The 18334-nt window shown below is 40.2% G+C and overlaps 1 protein-coding gene across 13 annotated transcripts in view; it reads left to right on the top strand.

Annotated features, from left to right (window-relative positions):
* Nucleotides 1-18334, top strand: part of BCAS3 (BCAS3 microtubule associated cell migration factor) — a 300061-nt gene that overhangs the window by 12992 nt on the left and 268735 nt on the right. For all 13 annotated transcript variants that reach the window (XM_033518900.1, XM_015646438.3, XM_019008603.2 and 10 more), the window contains exons 6-7: nucleotides 540-621; nucleotides 7533-7605. In XM_033518900.1, the coding sequence (XP_033374791.1) occupies nucleotides 540-621; nucleotides 7533-7605 (155 nt within the window). The remainder of the gene's footprint in view (nucleotides 1-539; nucleotides 622-7532; nucleotides 7606-18334) is intronic.

The following is an 18334-nucleotide window of genomic DNA, read 5'->3' as shown; positions in this document are numbered from 1 at the left end:
TTCCTGGAGTTTGACGTTCCATATCGGATCCATTTCCAGGCAGTTATGAAAATACATTGAGTGACCATTGCAGGAAGTCTGGAAATTCATCTTAACTGCTTCTGGTTTAATCTTTTCAACATTGCCATCAGTGACAGGCTTAAGGAGCTTGACCACCTATTTTTAAACGTGGTTTTCACACCTGCTGAGTTTGAAATGAACCAGTATATGAAATTCTCCCATTTTCTTCCACCCATGTTTGCCACTCTTGATTGATGTCTGTTGAGCTGGCATTTTCCTTCAGAACCATGTGAAATGTGGGATAAATTTTGGTGAATTTTAGCTTCAAGTCTTGCTTCTTCCAAAACCTGTGTGGTCATGAACAGTTAATTGAAGACTTCTAATAAAAATTTTCAATTGGAGAAATGGCAGTGCTTGCTCAGGCAGAATCTTACCAATGTACTTCCCTACCATGCCTTTCTACCTACCTTCTTAGCCATTAAATCCATCTATTTTTGCAAGTATAAATCTGTTTTTTGCCCTGCTGTTGGCATTTGCAGATCAGTGGGGAAGCTCAGGAGCTGTTCTCGGTGCGCCACGGGCCGGTTCGAGCCGCTCGGATCCTCCCAGCTCCTCAGATCAGTGAGTACACACTTAAATACATCATCAGTCACCAGAACTTTTAAAAAGGCTGCTTTTCCACTCCAGTAAAACTAACAAGACAGCACAGTTTGTTTTTTGGGGTGTCACTGGCTTCTGATTTGTTCAATTTCTCCTTATTTTACATTAACTTTACTCACTTTGACCCTTTCAGGGGTTTAAATTTTATCTTCCCTTGAGTGCAGCTCCTCTCTGCCACTGCTTAAATACTATTTTATCAAATTCTAAACCAAGCTGCTTAATTTAACAGGATTCTTCCAGAAGTTGAGTTAACCCCAAGAAGAACTTGTTTCAAAATCTGAGCAGCTGTGCATAAAGAATCAAATGACTCTAAAAAATTTACTTTGCTCTATCCAAACAAAATCTAATTGTTGACTTCTGAAATAACTGTTTGTGTCTAAATTAAATTGGTTGTTTTACTCTGTGGATAAAAAGAATGTATTTCTAACATGACCAAGGTGTTTGGGGATTATGCTGGGTTAGAATTTCTAATAATATTTTATGAATTAATTAATTAACTCAAAATAATACAGCCTAAAATCTAATTGTTTAATTTATTACAGCCTAAAATCTTATTGTTTAAATTATTCATAGTAAATTGTACTAATTTTGTGTATTTCAAAGAAAGTAAATGAAGAATGTTTAATGGAAACATGATATATTGTTTTGGTGATTTCCTGAGGAGAGGAATATACAAAGTATATGTGGCTGTGTAACTATTACAGGTTTAACTAACTTACAGTAAAATACTTCCCAAGCCTGTTGTTCCTTTATTCCATTTACTGGAACCCTGCATAATTCCCAGTGAGCTGCTCTTTTGCTATTATGTGTGTCATTGAGTAATGGATGTCTGTGCCCCTTCCTCTCCCAAAGGGAAAAAAAAAAAAGAGAAAGAGAAGTGGAAATGAAAATTAAGTAAATTAACTGAAAAACCTTGGAGTTCTGTTTTTTTCTGGTATTAAAACAGGTTTTTGATTTTTCAATCAAGTAAATCACACTCATGAATTCCTTCAAGCAGTCATTGTCTTTCTGTCCCTAAACTCCATATATTTAGCATCTGACAATGATAGTTGTTCCATTAGAAAACTATTCAAATTAGCTCATATTAAATTAAACCAAACCTTTTAAAAACATGTTTTGGTCTCTTTTTACATGGCTTGCTTTAAATAAATCTTTGATTAAAAGTACATGAATGTATCATTGACCAGTATCTGGAATCAGATAAAAGTAAAGCTGTAAGAAGAGGCCTTAGATAACTAACTCATGAGCTTTAATGATTCTGCATGAAATAAAAGGAATTTGTAAAGGAGAAGCTGATTACCATCAGCAGGCTCAAACACTGTTTTACTGTAAAGCTGTAGAAAGGGAATTATTGAAAATAGTCTCTTGGTGGATGGATTTGGCACGTTCCTAGAAACAGATCTGAGCTGGTGATAAGCAGCTCATTCCCAGGTGTGAAAGGAAAGCTCATGGCTTTAACTTGGTGACTTTACAGCAGCAGAACTTAATAGTTTGTCAACTATTTCATTAAAAAACTGCAGCCTTTTGATGTTAGATCCTCTGCCTGTGGTGTGCCTGGTGGCATAATGAAGCCTTGTTTCAGAGGGGTGATTTCATGCAGGGCATCTCCTCCAGCAGGTCCTGGGTACTGCTGGCAGCAGGAGCTTGGGCAGGTTTGTTATGTCAGGAGCTGGGCCAGTTCCTGGAGCTGCTGGCACTGCCTGCCCTGCTCTGAGCCCCCCAATCTGAGCTGGCCCAGCTCTGCTCTGCTCTGAGCCCCCCAGTCTGAGCTGGCCCAGCTCTGCTCTNTCTGAGCTGGCCCAGCTCTGCTCTGCTCTGAGCCCCCCAGTCTGAGCTGGCCCAGCTCTGCTCTATCTGAGCCCCCCAACCTGAGCTGGCCCAGCTCTGCTGTGAGCCCCCCAACCTGAGCTGGCCCAGCTCTGCTCTATCTGAGACCCCCAACCTGAGCTGGCCCAGCTCTGCCCTGCTCTGCTCTGAGCCCCCCAACCTGAGCTGGCCCAGCTCTGCTCTATCTGAGCCCCCCAACCTGAGCTGGCACTGCCTGCCCTGCCCTGCTCTGAGCCCCCCAACCTGAGCTGGCCCAGCTCTGCTCTATCTGAGCCCCCCAACCTGAGCTGGCCCAGCCCTGCTCTGCTCTGAGCCCCCCAACCTGAGCTGGCCCAGCCCTGCTCTGCTCTGAGCCCCCCCAACCTGAGCTGGCCCAGCCCTGCTCTGTCTGAGCCCTCCAACCTGAGCTGGCCCAGCTCTGCTCTATCTGAGCCCCACAACCTGAACTGGCCCAGCTCTGCTCTATCTGAGCCCCACAACCTGAACTGGCCCAGCTCTGCTCTGCTCTGAGCCCCACAACCTGAGCTGGCCCAGCTCTGCTCTGCTCTGAGCCCCCCAACCTGAGCTGGCACTGCCTGCCCTGCCCTGCTCTGAGCCCCCCAACCTGAGCTGGCCCAGCCCTGCCCTGCTCTGAGCCCCCCAACCTGAGCTGGCCCAGCTCTGCAGCATCACTTTGATGTCCTGCTCTGCAGCCTGGAGGAGATGGCCGTGACAAATGGAGGCATTTCTGTAAATAATGCTAAACGTCCCAGATATCAACTCTTCTCTGTGGTCAGGTCACACCTCCACCACCTTCAGCAGTGCAGTTTACAATATACGTGGCCTTTTTGGAGACTGAGGGTTTGCACTGTGACCAAATTTTGGGCTTGCAGAGCTCATATTTAGACTGTGAGAAATCTCAGTCTGGACTCTGGCAGTCTTAGGGACAGGAATTGTGAGCTGTAATAGCCCTGAGCCATCCTTGGCTCTTCCTCACTTCCAGGTCTGGGTGCTGGGCTGGCTTTAGGGTTCTTTCCATGTGTCCAGGTGTGCTGGGGGCTGGATTTCCTGTCAGTGCTGAGGCAATGATACTCCTATTTCAGTTACCTTTGTTGTTCTTTCACCTACAAAATCAGAATATTGGTGCTTTCTGAAGGAAGTCAGTGCTACAATCTCCCATATTTTATTACTTATTCCAGGTCATTTTACAAGCCAGTGTAAACACAATGTAAAGACAGCTTTGCCCTGTGCTGTCCCATTTATCAAGGTAGAGCTGCAAAATTTAAAAATCAATCAAGAAGCTCAGAAAGCCAGAGGAGCAGCTCTGTGTGTGGCAGCTCCTGCTCAAAGGGGTGACAGGCTGGTGTGGTGAAGTTTAGATCAGTGTAAAACCTATTTCCATTTCTCAGCATTATGAAAATAAATTCCTCCAGCCAGCTGAATTAATTTATTGCCATTTTCTAGATTATGCTGCTTGCAGAAAGATGGTATAATAGCCCTGCATCTCTCAGTGAATTTGACTGTCCACTTAAATTGACTTATAAGGGGGGAAAAAAACAAATAAAAAAAAGAAATAAAAATAATTTAGAGGTACTAAAACCCATTGAGAGTTGAAATATTGCAGCAGACTTATCCCTGTTCTCCACTGCTCTCATCTTTGATGTTGGTAAAATTAAGATTTGAACCTCAGAAGCTGACTCAGGTTTATGTGCAGGTACACTTAAAGAGCTCTAATATTTAGGTTGCTTTCTGAAGGAAGGCAGATGTGAGGTTTGTGTACGTTCAGCCACTTGGGTGGTTCAGTGGTTTTAAATCCCCAAAGGCCAAAATAATCAAAGGGTCTGTGTGGTGGAGGGGCTGGCCCTGCACGATGGACAGGCAAGGTTTGGGGTGCTTGTGCAGGTGTGTGTCTGAGTTTTGGTGTTCTCCCTCTGTTCTGTGGGATTTTTTGGGATAATGAATGGTCATGTCTGTGGATTACAGAAATTACAGACTGGAATTTTCCAAGTAAGGCTTTTAGAGATGTTGCGGGGAAGAATTCTGGAGTGCAACACTGTAAAATCCCAATTTCTTGGAAGCTTTAGCCTGACCCATGTTCCATCATCCCATCATAAATGAAATGGAATAATTATTTCATTATTTTCTGGTGCTTTAGACCAGTGCACCTGAAACTTTCAGCCAGCTGGGCTGAGAGGGAATTCCAGCCTGGGCCATTCCCAGGTGCTGCTTTGTGGGGAAGGACCACAAATGCCACAAGATTTCCAAGGAAAAGATGGAAATGAAAGGGGTTTAGTGGAGCAGGAGCAGAGCTGCATTATTAAATGGGATTGATCAGTGGAATTACACACCAGGAAAATCTATGGTGTCTCTGCCCACTGCTAAATAGGTCAGAGTGTGAAATTCATCCAGCACGTTTCCTCCTCACGGGAAACCAGTTTGATTTCCAGAGTTCTGAGCAGCTTTGGAGTTCCTGTGACATCCACTGGGTTCCATTTTTATTCTGCATAAAGATGTGCTGGTTTTGCTGGTGTTGTTCCTGTTTTTATTGGCATTATTGAGAGGCCTTAGCAGGCCCCGAGGTCTCTATTCACAGTTTCATCAGCAGGACAGGGCCTAAGCTGCTTTGAGCTCATGTGTGGGTAACCTTCTGACTTCATAAACTTCTAAATGTTGATTTGTATGAAATTTCATTTAGCCACAGAGAGATTTTATTTTTTTTTAATTTTAAGCACACTAACTGAAGTTAGGTTTTTAAAAAATCAAATCTATCATTTAGCTAAATGGAGCTGTAGATAAGGTGGTGCCTTGTTGGCAGGAAGGGCAGTTTTCATTACTTTAATTGTGTGATTTGTCAGGATTTCCAGCATTTTATAAATGCTGGAGTGTTATATGACAGAGTTAAAAGGATTTAGAATAAAAGGAGTTTAAGAAAAAGACTTTGCAACAGGATTTCAATACTTTTTGTATTTGGGGGGATTTAGAGAGCTGTTTTTCATTTCAATTTCGTTAAACACTGTGTGCAGCAGGTGTGTGCAACGTCAGCGCCTCGCACATGCAAATAAACACAATTTTACAAATGAAAATTAATCCAGCAGAACTTGGGAGATTAAATCCCACCCCAGACCTGGGAGAGGCTCCTGCCTCCATTAGAGCGTGGCAGAGCCCAACACATGTCACTCTGTGCAATCTCATGGATGGGACAGCTATTAACCTGATTTAATGCCCTCAGAGGCCTCCCAGTAATGATCCTTTCCTGCACTATTAATATTTACATTCTGAAAGTATTGAAGTAGAAAATGGATTTTTTAAAATTGAGGGACTCTAGTCATTACAGGCAGAAATCAGAAGTTTAAGCACCTATTGCTGAAATTCTGCAAATCTGTACTGTGGGTATTAAACCTGGCTCTGCTTTTGATTTTGGGCACTTGATTCCCTGCACTCCCATTCATATTTTCCCTCCTTCTTTCCCCTTCCTTGTCATTAAACTAGACCATAAAAGAAACATCTGAATTTGTGTGTCTAATACATCCTAAGGAAAAAAGAAGGAAAAAAGTAGAGTTCAATACTTCAGGTGAAATCCTGGCTGCACTTAAATGAGAATTGAGGGTAGTCAGCATTTCACCCCTGTGCTGGGAACAGAACAAGTGGAATTCATCTGTTACCTGGATTGAAGGAAACAAATTTGTTCTGAGACTCTTAAGAAGACTTTTATGTTTCATTTATCAATTTACAGGTCAGTACATACAGTACAGGTTTGACTCACCAAAGAGATTGAAATAATAGGAATAAAAGGAAAATACATCTGGCTGGTTTGAGTTACTTGTAAAGCTATTGTTGATGGTGGAGTTATTGATGTGACCCTTTTGACTTTATAAATACCCAAAGGTGTGGGAGGGAAGAGTTTTCCTTGTACAGATGAGAGGACTCAGCAGTGTTTGTTACAAATTAAATGCATGTACCTGAGTTATTAATAATTAACAGTCTGCTATGTCAAAATGTATATTGTTAATTGTTGTGCCTTTCTGAATAAATGGTTTAGTTTTGTACAGCAGTATTTAAGATTTAAATTTTGACCAGACTGTATCACTAATATTCTTTAGAGATCAAAGGGTTTGGTGTATAATGGAGAAAAAAAGTAAAATTCAATTATTCACCACACACCTGCAGACCTATAGATAGATAATAAAAAAGCCAAAGGATGAAAGAAAATGAAAGAAAGGTAGTAGTAGTGGTTTTAGTTGTTACTTTATTATTTAAATTGGGTACAAACAAACCCTGGAATTCAGTTAAACATTGTTTACAAGCAGAAGTGAGATTTTTTTTTTTTTTAACTAAATTTTAGTTTTTTTCTATTTATGCAGCAGTAAAGCAAAGTTCTCCAAACTCTTAAAACCCCATTTTAAGAAGTGTGATGTCTTTAAGAGTGCTGGGGTGAAGGTGTGACCGAGCAGGGCTGATTCCCAGTGCCAGGGCTGGTGTGGGAGAGGATCCAGGGCAGGCACAGCTGGCCCAGCACAGCACAAACCCCTGGGAGTGGATGGGATGTGCTGTAGGAGCTGTGTTTGCACCTGGAGGTCCTTTCCTCAAAGGTGTCAATCTGCTGCTGCTGGAGCAGCTGGATCAGGTTTGAATTTCATCTCCTGTTTTCCTGGGCACAGGGGCTGCAGGGCTGCTCCGAGGTTGGCACTGGTGTGTTCCATTTTTACAAGCTGGGAACCCCAGGCAGAGCTGCCAAGGGCCTCAGCACAGACAAGTTCATAAAAAACAATGAAAAGTGAGTGAGAACCACTGGTTACAGAGCCCCAACCCCAAGTGGGATGAACAGAAAATCACTCCCAAAGCCACGTTTTGCTGCTTGTGTTGTTTCTCATTTTCATCTCTGTCAAGATCAGTCTTTCAGTGCTCACAGCTCTGCCTTAATTTGAATTTCTGTCCCTCATCTTGCACAAGCTGTGGGTTTTTTGTTATATTTGATATATTTGGCCCCAACCTGAATTTGGGAACTGGACAAACTGTACAAAAAGTACACAGTGATTTTTCTTTTCTTTTGTTTTCCCTCTTCTCAGGTGCTCAGAAATGTGATAATTTTGCTGAGAAGCGGCCTCTGCTTGGTGTGTGCAAAAGCATTGGATCTTCTGGGTAAGAATGTTCTTTGTGTATAAAAGGAATATATAATTTGTAGTGCCATCTGAAAAGCCCAGTAGATGACATCTTTAAAACTTTGTTCCTTTTTTCTTCATGGAATAACACTGGGATGTGGTTTTAAACTACTTTTTTAGTGTGTCAACATATATTTTCCTAAGTCTTAAGCTATTGGAAAGGAATAAAAAAGAGACTCTCAAAATAAAATAAATAAAGAGGTATTTAAAGTTTATTTTATTCTCAGTGGAAGCACAACTTTATGATTAACCTTTTCTGATATTAATCTGGGTCAGAATTATTATTGTGTAGTGTTTAAAGCAGTCTCAGTGTCTTAAAAAGTAATTTTTCAAGCAGCAAATAAATCACAAATACCAATCATTTCATTGTTGTAGCCACACACTGTTTGTTAGCAAAACACACATTAAACCTCCTTCCTTGAGTTAGAAAAATCAGTTTACAGTCCTGTTTTGTGCTCTCTACAGAATTCTTGTATCACAGCTCTTATAAAAGAGGCCCTTAAGATATTTTATGTTTGATTCAGACAATGCACAGGATTTATATCTCTACCTACAGGAAAATATTTGCTTTTCAGGAGTAATCCTCTACACAGCCATTTAATGGCTGAGCAGTTGAAGTAAATCTTCTTACAGTTGTAAGACTAATTCTGTGCCACACCTTTTTCAATTAAGAATTTAATCACTGTGTGTGTGAAGGAAGAACTGTCAAATCTTTACCTTTCTCTGTTATTACTGTGGTAAATTGAAATATTAATGTTACCTGCCTTAAATGTTTGAATGAAAATCCACATAAGGCAGAGAAGGGAATTTTTTTTCTACATGTATTTCCAACTTGCAAAATCCAGTTTATGGTGATTTTTCTGCTTTTCTTCCCTGCCCTGTAAGTTTCACTATTTATAAATTAGAGGTGCAAATACTGCTTTGTGTTTATCCAAACAGTGTATTTATATATATAAAGGATATGTTGGTTTAGTAAAAATTTTCCTTCACACTCTTGTTTTAGAAGCTGAGAAATGAACAAACCCTGAAGATATTTTCATTGTGTAATTGTAGTCCTCAGTTAATGGAAAATAATTCAAAGATTATGGGCAGTTTCTGCTTTCCTCAAATAAAAGCCCCTCACTTGTTTTCAACACCATAATATTGTCATTTCCAAATAAGTTTTGTTGCTACCATTATTAATTAATTCCCAGATGAATTTCCTGATAATAGATTTTGTTTTCTATTCTTGTGTGTTACCATTTTATACTCATCAACAAGATGGAACTTTTGCCTCATATCTAATTTTCTGGTACACACATTTTTGTATTTCAAAAGTCCCATTTTTCCAGCTAGTGAAATGACTGAAATGTTTCAGAGGGAGGTTGGACTGGATGATCTTTAAGGGTCCCCTTCCAACCCAAACCAGCCCATGACTCACTGTATAATCTTTTCAAAACAGTTGTTTTCACAGCCCCCCAAAAGATGCAATCCTGACACAGAAATGGGAAACACATTGTGTTTTTTGGCTGATATTTCTCTGCTGCTTTAGAGGTTGGTTCAGTCAGCTTCAGTCTTAGATTACAAGATTTGCAAATTAAAAGGAAAACCAAAAAAGAAAGAATATCTGCCTAAATTTTGGGGTTGTGGAAAGTTGTAAAGACATGCCTGCTTGTTCCTGGTGATAATACAAACACATCTTTATACACAGACAAAATTAATTGATGGGTTTGGTGTTTATTAATGCATTTCCTAGGTGGTGAAACATTAAGATAACCCTGTTTTCCCTGCATGGGTTATTGAAGCCACGGTTTGGAACAGACTGAATCTGTAAAAACACTTTTAAATACACCAGAGAGGTCCAAAATCCATTACTTTTGTTTTGTTTAAATGAAAATGTACCAACATATTTAAATTAAGTAAATGCTTCATTTTACCTAATGGAGAAGTTTAGAGGGAAACCAACCAGGATAATTTTGTTTTATTTTAGATTATTAAAAAAACCAGTTGAGAATAAATGGAGAGATTGCAAATTTACTCTTCAATAGATAATATAGGTAACAAGAAAGCTGAAAATAATCAGAATTATTTTCCAGGAGGGAAATAAAAGCATGTGAAGGAGCAGAGACAGGGAGAATGGGGCAGGGAGGTCAGAGCCCTGGTCCTGTCACTACATGCTCTTTCTCCATCTTTCTGCAGGTACTGGATCTCTAAGCCATCCTTTACAAAAAGCATTTGATATTTTAGTTCCCTTGTCCTGTGTCCAAATAGCCAAATTATTTTGCTAAAAGATTAGCAGATTATGCCAGAAACTTACATAGGCAAGTATGATAATCGGCTAATGATGCAGGTCTAATTAATTAAACAATCAGTAATAGATGATTAAAAAGTATTTGAGGCCTTTAGGGAGAGTGCAGGAGCTCAGGCAGTGGCCCCATCAGCAGCCTCTAGCCTGTGTTGGCTTTCCAGCTTATATTTTTAGAAAGTTGAATTAATTTAATGATACCAAGTGGTGGAAAATTTTGGATGACTTGAAGAATTGGATGGAGGTCATTTAAGGGCATGAGAAGCAAGAGGTAATCTTTATTAATCATGGGAGGAGAGAGGAAATTAGGGTAAATTAAAGAAGGAGGAGTAGCTGGAGCAAACAAAATGTGTAACTTTGGCTAGCCAGCATTTTTTCCCCCTGCTGATCTGTTTACAAGGCAAATCAATTGGCAGCAGATTTTCAGGAAGCGTGTGCTCTATTCACATGGCTACTGTAGATTAAATCCTGCTAACCTTAGCCCAACTCCAGCTCAGGAATGTGTTTATGGGAGTGCTCAGGTTTAGGAAGCAGCTTCACACGAGTAACAGCAGAATTAAAGTGTTAATATTTTCTCAGTTACAATTTCAGAGTCACCTGAGCCTGGTCTGGGTCTGGCAAAGTCACTGGGTAGTGCTAAAATCCAGTGTCCACTCCGTGTCCTTTTTGTAGCTTTTAATGCTTCAGATGAGCTGGCTGGGAAATGATTTGTCAGCCACAAACAGCAGAGCTCCTGCAAGGATCACCCAAGAGGAGGAAAGGAGCTCTGGTGAATGCAGGTTTTGTTCCCAGCTCTGACACTGCTCAGGGGAGCTCTCCCTGGAGTATTTTTCCTGGAATGCCCTTGCCAAGGCAGTGCTGATGGCGAGGACTCACCTGGCTCAGCCCTGCCTGGGCTGTGCAAAGGGTGTGCTCCCTCCAGGTACAAAATGCAGTTTGTTTTCTAAAATCACATAGAAAACTAGTCTGGGCAAGATGGTTGTGATTTTCAATTGTATTGGGCACTGTGAAATAGATTTCATGAAGTTTGTGAAATATCTGTGGGCTTTTATTGAAGACTGTGCAAAAGTCAGATTTTTGTGAGCACTCTCAAGCCTAGAGAGCAAATTTAATTTAATTATTTTGTTCTAAAACATACAGTAAGACCTCTAAAGTTGGGCAAAACTCTCTCATTTCTGTTGCTGTTGAGGATTTGTGTCCCAATGGTTTTTGTGCTGCTGCATAACTGCAAAGCCTCATTAGCTGCAGGGTTGTGTGGTGTCAGCTGCCTTGCAGAGACTTCCTTCCCTTCCAGCAGTTGAAAAATATTTTCCTCTCTAACTTCTTTTAGAAAAATTCAGTTTAGCCTTAGCAGGTTGTGTGGTAGCTTTTAAGATCCGGGTAGAGGCAGGAATAAAGTAGTTTAAATTCCTTTCAGTGATGCTAGATGGGGGTGTTACATGCTAAAGATAAAATCTCCATCTTAAAAAGAGCTCTTTAGATCCCAGCATTTTTTTTCTTGTGAGCTGATTCTGTGATTATAAAAATGTATTTTTTTGTAATGTTGAAGTGATGTTTGTTGGTAATTCTGTGAATTTCCTTAGGGATTCCAGTGCCAGGAGATGGAGCTTTAATGGAATAAGGTGGTGTTTCCATGTGCAAATACCGAGGGCAGGAAAGCTCTGGAGTTCCTCTGATACTCCAAATGTTTGTCTCAGTGAACCTAGAGTAAGAAATAACCTCTGAACTATAATAAACTGCTAATTTTGGATCAAAACTGGAAGAAAATGAGTATTTGGGGTCAAACCTTGACCAGCTGGTGAGAACCATGGGTAGTTTTGACCTTCTAAAGCTTTGATTTATGAAGCTGTAAACAGATAAACCTTTTCCAAGGCATCCTCGGGATGGAGCAGAGGTTTGGGAGAGCAGATTCCCGAGCTGAGGCAGAGTTTTGTTTTACTGCTGTTCCAACCCCTGTGTGTGCAGTGGTGCAGGGAGGGGATGAAGGCATGGAAAGGATGGAGGGAAGGAAGTCCAGCTAAAACCAGCTGGAGCACAAACCTTCCCCCAGTAACTTGTCAAAAGAAGCACCACAGGGAAAAGATAATGCACAGCACCATTACAGGCAGGGCTGCCGCTTCCAGGGCCACTTTAAATTCCACTTTAAATTATTAAATACTGTAAACGCTATAAAGTTAATTAGAAGAGGAACAAACTCTACAAAGATAAATGTGTTTTCAATATGTTTCTCAGGGAGGGTACAGTAGAAACCAGTGAATGAGAGGAAATTTATTTCTGGCAGCACTCTAGACATGGAACTGTGGTTGAACTTTTTACCCTAATTACGTCCCCACTAATGCCTGCAGCGGTCTGGAATCAAAGTGGCCCTTCAGGCCCTGGAAAGTCTCTGATGTGGCGAGCGTTTGTTGTGTGCTGAGGGTTACTTCAGAAAAAATGGAATATTGTGACAAGATTTTTCAAAATTTCTCAGTTACCACCCACCTCACTTGTTGCCTACAAAAATAGAGTAATTGTTTGCATCTGTGTGTTTTTGTCTGTCTTAGAAATAACTGTTATAAATCAATGTGACAGACCCCGAGAGCAGTTGAGGATTATATTTTCTTATATGTTTTAGGGTTATTTCTGTGTTCTATACTGTAGGAAGGATTTAAAGAACATTGGAAAGCAGAAATTTCAGGATGATTGAAGTTGTTCTCTTTTCCTTAGGACACTTAAAGCCATCAGATCCCAGTGGGTTCACAGAGGATGCTGTTTAATCTGTTTTTTCCTAAACAAGTGCTGTCACTTCTTGCTCATAGTTGGAGCAGCTGATTGCAAACTGCTTCAGCTTCCAGCCCTCGTTTCTGTGTTGTTACACAACTGCTGCCATTCGAGTAATTCCCTACAACTTGACAGTGTTTGAACTCTGAATCTGTTACTAAATGCCATTTTCTCCCTTACCACGGGCTCTCTCCAGTCCTTCCTGCGCTTTTCCTTTCCTTCCCTTCAAAAATGTTTAATATACAGAGAAAATATCATGGGAGTTTGATGAGCTCAACCATTCATGTATGGATGAGCTCCCTTTAAATCTCCAAAGTAGAAGAAAAGAAAATTAAATACAATTTTTAAAATCTGATATCATTATTATTTTTCTTTAGTTCTGGTTTGGTTTTTTTTAACAGAATGAATGTATTTAGTAACTTTAAATTTTAAATTTGCAAATTTCAATTAATAATTCAGTAAATATTTCTTCAGTAATTCAAAATAGAGATTTAGAAAGCTCATGCTTTGTGAAAAAGTTGTAAGGCATGTGCTTAAAAAAAGATCTTGCTTAATGCCTTCTTTCTTTTAATTCTGACTAGGTAAAGTATTAGAATATCACCTGAGGAGACCCCTCACACATTTTTGGATGGTTTCTCACAGACTTATTTTTAAAATTAATGATGATTCAAATGATTAATAGAACATTTTAATGACAATATTTTGAAGTGAGACAATAATAAAGTAAAACAACGTTTTAATCAATTTTGCCTGTACAATTTGAGCAAGTGCATGTCCCATTTCAGCATCAGCTGTGTTAGGTGACTCTCTGGGGAAATGCTGTGTTCCTGTGTGCCTTTCCTTAGCAATTGTAATTCCTCCTGGGAATCTCAATCACCTTTAACTAGGAAATTCCTCCAAATTTAATGAAGAGTGCTCCACTAGAGGAGGTGGCTGCATCATTGTCTTCACTGAGAGAAGGGACATAAAATAAACTGAAGTTTATTTTTGATGTTAAGCAATTCATAGAGGATTTCAACTTTAAAGACCAGTTTTAGGAAAAGCAGAATATTCCTTTTGCTGCTCATGGGCCTCCACAATTATTTTCAGGTATTATTTCATCATTTCAACCCAGCTTTTGGTGAGTTCAGCTACGGTGAGAACTCTGCACATCTGTAGAACATGGTCTGTGATTCAAGTCATAAAACAGAGTAAGAAATGCCTAAGAACATATAATTAATGGGCACTTGGGAACATTCTGGCCTACCTGATGTGACCAGAACCTCAGAGCAGCTTTGCTGTTCAGAGCACTTTTCAAGTGCTTTAACCATAAGATCTAAGCTTATTCCTGCTCAGCTTCACTCATACACACTCTAAAACCCTCTAATTATTTCTTGGAAACGGGATTGTTTTCAAGCTCCTCAGAAATTGTAATTTGAGCCATAAACTGGCATATAAACAATTAAGGTTTAGCAGAGTCCTGTGCAGCTGACAGACATCTTCTAATGATCTCCGTCACGCAACTGGAGGCAGAGGCTGCTTTAATGCAGAGGTGATGAAGTGTTGCACAACCCCACTGGTTTCTTACGCCGTTAATGACACCGAGGGCAAAAGAATTTTAGTTTAGACAGGTCGGTGCAAGGTTTTGTGCTTAGTGCTGAAGCCCCAAAGTGGTTCTGAGGGCTCTGGGACGGCGGCGTGGGCGGGCCTGGAGCCGCTGGCTTAACGTGGCTTTTGTTGGTGCTGATGGCATCTGAGGGGAGAGGGTGCCAAGGGGCCCGTGAGGCTCATGAATCATGAGGGGAGAGCACAGAAAGGGGGAAAAAAAACAACCTGAAATCTAAAGAAATGGGTTACAAGAACCAACAGGATGAAATATTTGGTCCTTGGTAATGTTTTTAACCGTAGCAGGTAAGGCTTTCTCAGTGCTGGTTGGTGAATGTTCACTCACACACCAGGTGGGGCTTCTAATGCACACAGGTTGCAGAAGAACATGCCTCAAATATGTGCAATAATTGTGTATATGCTGAAATAATCAGCTGCCATCTGTGCTAACTGTGCTGTCTTCTGATATACCATTAATCAGAAAATACTGTCAGTACAAATGCCTCAAAATAAAGAAAAAAGCTCTGATATTGCTTTGGAGTGTTAGAAATACTGGCACTTTTAAAAATCTGGGTCTAGCTCAGGCTGTAAGTGGCTCCACAAAATTCTCAGTTTGGGTTTTACGTGTGCTTGGTGACATTTGCCTGGAGCTGAGGTATTTCAGCATCAATTTGCCCTCAAAGTTGTGCTCCCAGAAATGTCATCTTTTCCTCATAAGCTGTGACACGTGGCTATCTCTTGATCCACAAAAATTGCTACATTTTTGATTTTGGTCCATCCTGGATGATTTTGGAGATCTGTGTGGTTCTTACTGCAATATGAATTATGTGCATTTATTTCAGTGTGGAGTTCTGCTTCATTTGACAGTAGGAAGGGCAAGACAACTCTTTAATTTTGTATTTTTTGTGGGAAACACATCAGATTGTGGCTTAATCAGCTGATCACAGAAATATTAGTTGTTGATAGAGGTATGATAAATGCAGTTGTATTCTGTCAGAACTTAGTCTTTGCTTATGTTCATGAAGATTTACAGGAATGTCTCCAGTTTTGTGCATATTCACAGAATGATCAGAGACAGCCAGTGCAGGTCCATAAATGGTGTATAAAAGACCTGTTTAGCTACACACAAGCAAAATCTAATCCAGAATGTACCAGAAAAACCAATCCTGCTCTTCAAGTGGAGCTCCAGCTGTACTTTCCCCTCAGTGATAGCCACGGTCAAGTAGAGAAATAAATCTCTGGAGATGCCGCTAATCTTCCTGTATTAACTAAGTGGAAATATGATGGGACAGCTCTGTTTTGGAACATGTGGCACGTCTCAGTGAAGTGGAAAGTGTGTCACACTCGGGTGTCCCTGCAAAGGCCACAGCTGAGGAGGCAGCTTGTGCAGGGTTTTACACTCGGCACGGGCAGTGCCACACGCCGGTGACACCGAGGTGGCTCTGGGCTCTTGGGCAGCTCTCGTCAGCTCCATGAGGCCTGAAATGGAAAAACAAACCCAATGAAACCCCCTCAAAACTAGAAAGAATCTTCTGATGATGAGTGAGGGGATAGCAGAGAGCACAAGAGTCAAAACATGTTATGTGCTGCTGGATGTGGGAAGAGCTGCTGAAATGAGGAATTTGGAGGTTGCTGTTCTGATATTTTTAAGGATTTTTAAGTATTCTGATATTTGTGAGGATTCCCCTTTTACTTTTCTCTCGTAGTATCTGTTGCAATAATCAATATTTACTCAAACCCAGTCTTAAATTTCCCCCCTCTAGTTGATGTCTGACACCTCAGCTCCAGCTGGGAAATGAGGGAGTTGTTGCTTTCATGGAACAGCAATGGATTAATGGTTGTTGAAAGTATTCAGAACTGGAAAAGTCACCGTGGAGAACTCTGTGGAGCCTCAGGCTCTCTCACAGACGTGGCCAGAGTTATTCAGGAGACAGCAGTCCTTCAATGAATCCCTCAAGCAGTCCTTCAGCCAGGCCTTCCTGGCTCATTGCAGGTGCAGTTAGACCCTGCCCTGTGAAGAAATGCCTTAATGATGAACTAAAATAAATAAAATTATTCCTTATCATCAAAAAAAAGCAGATTCTTGAGCCTGAAACCTGACTCATTTTACCTATTAAAAAATGATTTCTGCAGAGTTGGTGACTTCTTGTGTCATGGGCAAATAATAAAAATAATTTGAAGTGAAGATGGTGAAGTACAAAGCTAAGGTGAACTTTTTTCCAGGGCTGATAGACTTGATCAAAACATTTGAGGAAGATGCAACAGTGAAGTTTGTATCTCCTGATGTTTAACACAACTGTTTTAGTGCTGTATCAAATAACTCCCTCCCTTGTATTTAAAGGATTAGATTTAGTAACATGTGTCTAAGGTTGGTACAGGTTTTTCTTATTTGGAAATAAGTGTTTCCATGCTTTTTGCAATTTGTGGTGCACTTAAAATGTCTCTGCTGCTTTGTAATTCAGTGCTGCACACATATTTGGGGGAAGTGTCACTTTCTGAGAAATTTTGTGCTGCTTTTCTTGATTCTGAATGAATCTGTTAAGTACCATGAATTAGAAAATTACTTACAGAGTGGAGTTTTCAAGCTTTTATCGTGAAAAGACAGGACACAGAGAGCCTTTAGATGATGAAAGTCCTAATGAAAGCTCTTTCTGCAGTGGTGAATTTATTATTTTTTAAAGTTTTCATTCTGTTGTGCATCCCTCAGAAAGAAGGGGAGAACTGCCCTGCTGAAGAGGGCTTAGAGGAGTTTAATGCTAGGCCTGGAAAACAAACCTTACAACTTAAGGCTTAAAAGTTTTTAATCACTTTCTTGGTGCCTGGATTGCTCTGGGTGATTACTGGCAAAAGATAACTGAAGGCAATGAGCCTTTTTGTGTCCTTGACAGAGACACAGAAGCAAAAAAGCAGAATATGTACCAATTCTATCAGGCACTAAGAAGTCATTTCATAAGAATAAAAGGATCAAAATGTTGGAACCAGTCACCATAAAAATAGAGGACTCTTTGTTGGTCGAAGTCTTTTAAGACAAGATTAGGTTGCTTTGTAAAAAATCATTTCTTTGAGCTTCTGGGACATTTTGTGCATGGCTTGGAAAGAGAAGATGATCCTTCCAGAACTGAAATCTGCTAATCTGAGCAAACCTTCTTCAGGGCCCTTGAGGAGAACAGAATTGCCTTTGTGGTCTCACCATGTTCATAATATTGCTACAAAGATCATAATCAAATCTCATGCTTCAACTTTGCAGTGTAAAGGTTCAGGCAGGAATTTTTCCAATATTCAATTAATTAACTCTGTGCTTTGGTTTTGTTTTGCTTCTCTTCCCCTTCTGTGAAGCACCAGAGAGGTAAAACAGGAGAATTGTAACCACCTCTGCTGATTTAAAAACTTGGGTCACTGTCAGCATCCTCCTCATTCCCACATGGAAATAGCCTTTTTTCCCCAGCAACTTACTGCTAGATTTGATGCTTTATAGAGTAGTAATTAAAAAAATAACTTTGTGGGGTAGTTTGCTGTTCAAATCCTTTGGATATACCTTGAACAGCCAGTTCCTTGGAATTGCTATCACTTTTCTCTCACCTGTTTGGAAATAATATTCCATTTCAAGCTCTTAGCAACTTAATATTTACAGCAAAGTCTATTTTTTTTTTTTAATCCTCAGGTTGTTAAAGCTGGGTCTAGTAAGAGATTATGTTGATCTAGTAGTTGCTTTGAATAGGATTTCAGTGTAAGTTTTAATATTTTTGTCTCCTCTTAAAGGCACCAAAAGTAATTAATAAAAAAAAGTCTGTGCTTTAGGCTGAACTTCAAAAAAACTTTGTGAAGGTGGTGTAAAATGCAGTGATATTGGCCAAAGATGATTTTATTAAAGACCACAATTGACTGGAAATTCCTCACTTAAATAACTTTTCATACAGAGCAGCTTTTCCAGCAAAAGTTTTATTTCAGTTTTACATCTCCAAGCTCTTTTTTCCTTTCTAGACTCATGAGACCAACCTGTCACTGATGTCCATCTCTCTTGGGGTGGGATGTTCATCGTGTGGCAGAGTGGAGGAAAATCAACCCTTGACAACAAAGCAAA

Source organism: Parus major, chromosome 19 (assembly GCF_001522545.3).
Source record: "Parus major isolate Abel chromosome 19, Parus_major1.1, whole genome shotgun sequence".
NCBI classification, from domain to species: Eukaryota; Metazoa; Chordata; class Aves; order Passeriformes; family Paridae; genus Parus; species Parus major.
The sequence above is the reverse complement of the archived record's forward strand: the minus strand, read 5'-3'. Positions and strand labels throughout refer to the sequence as shown.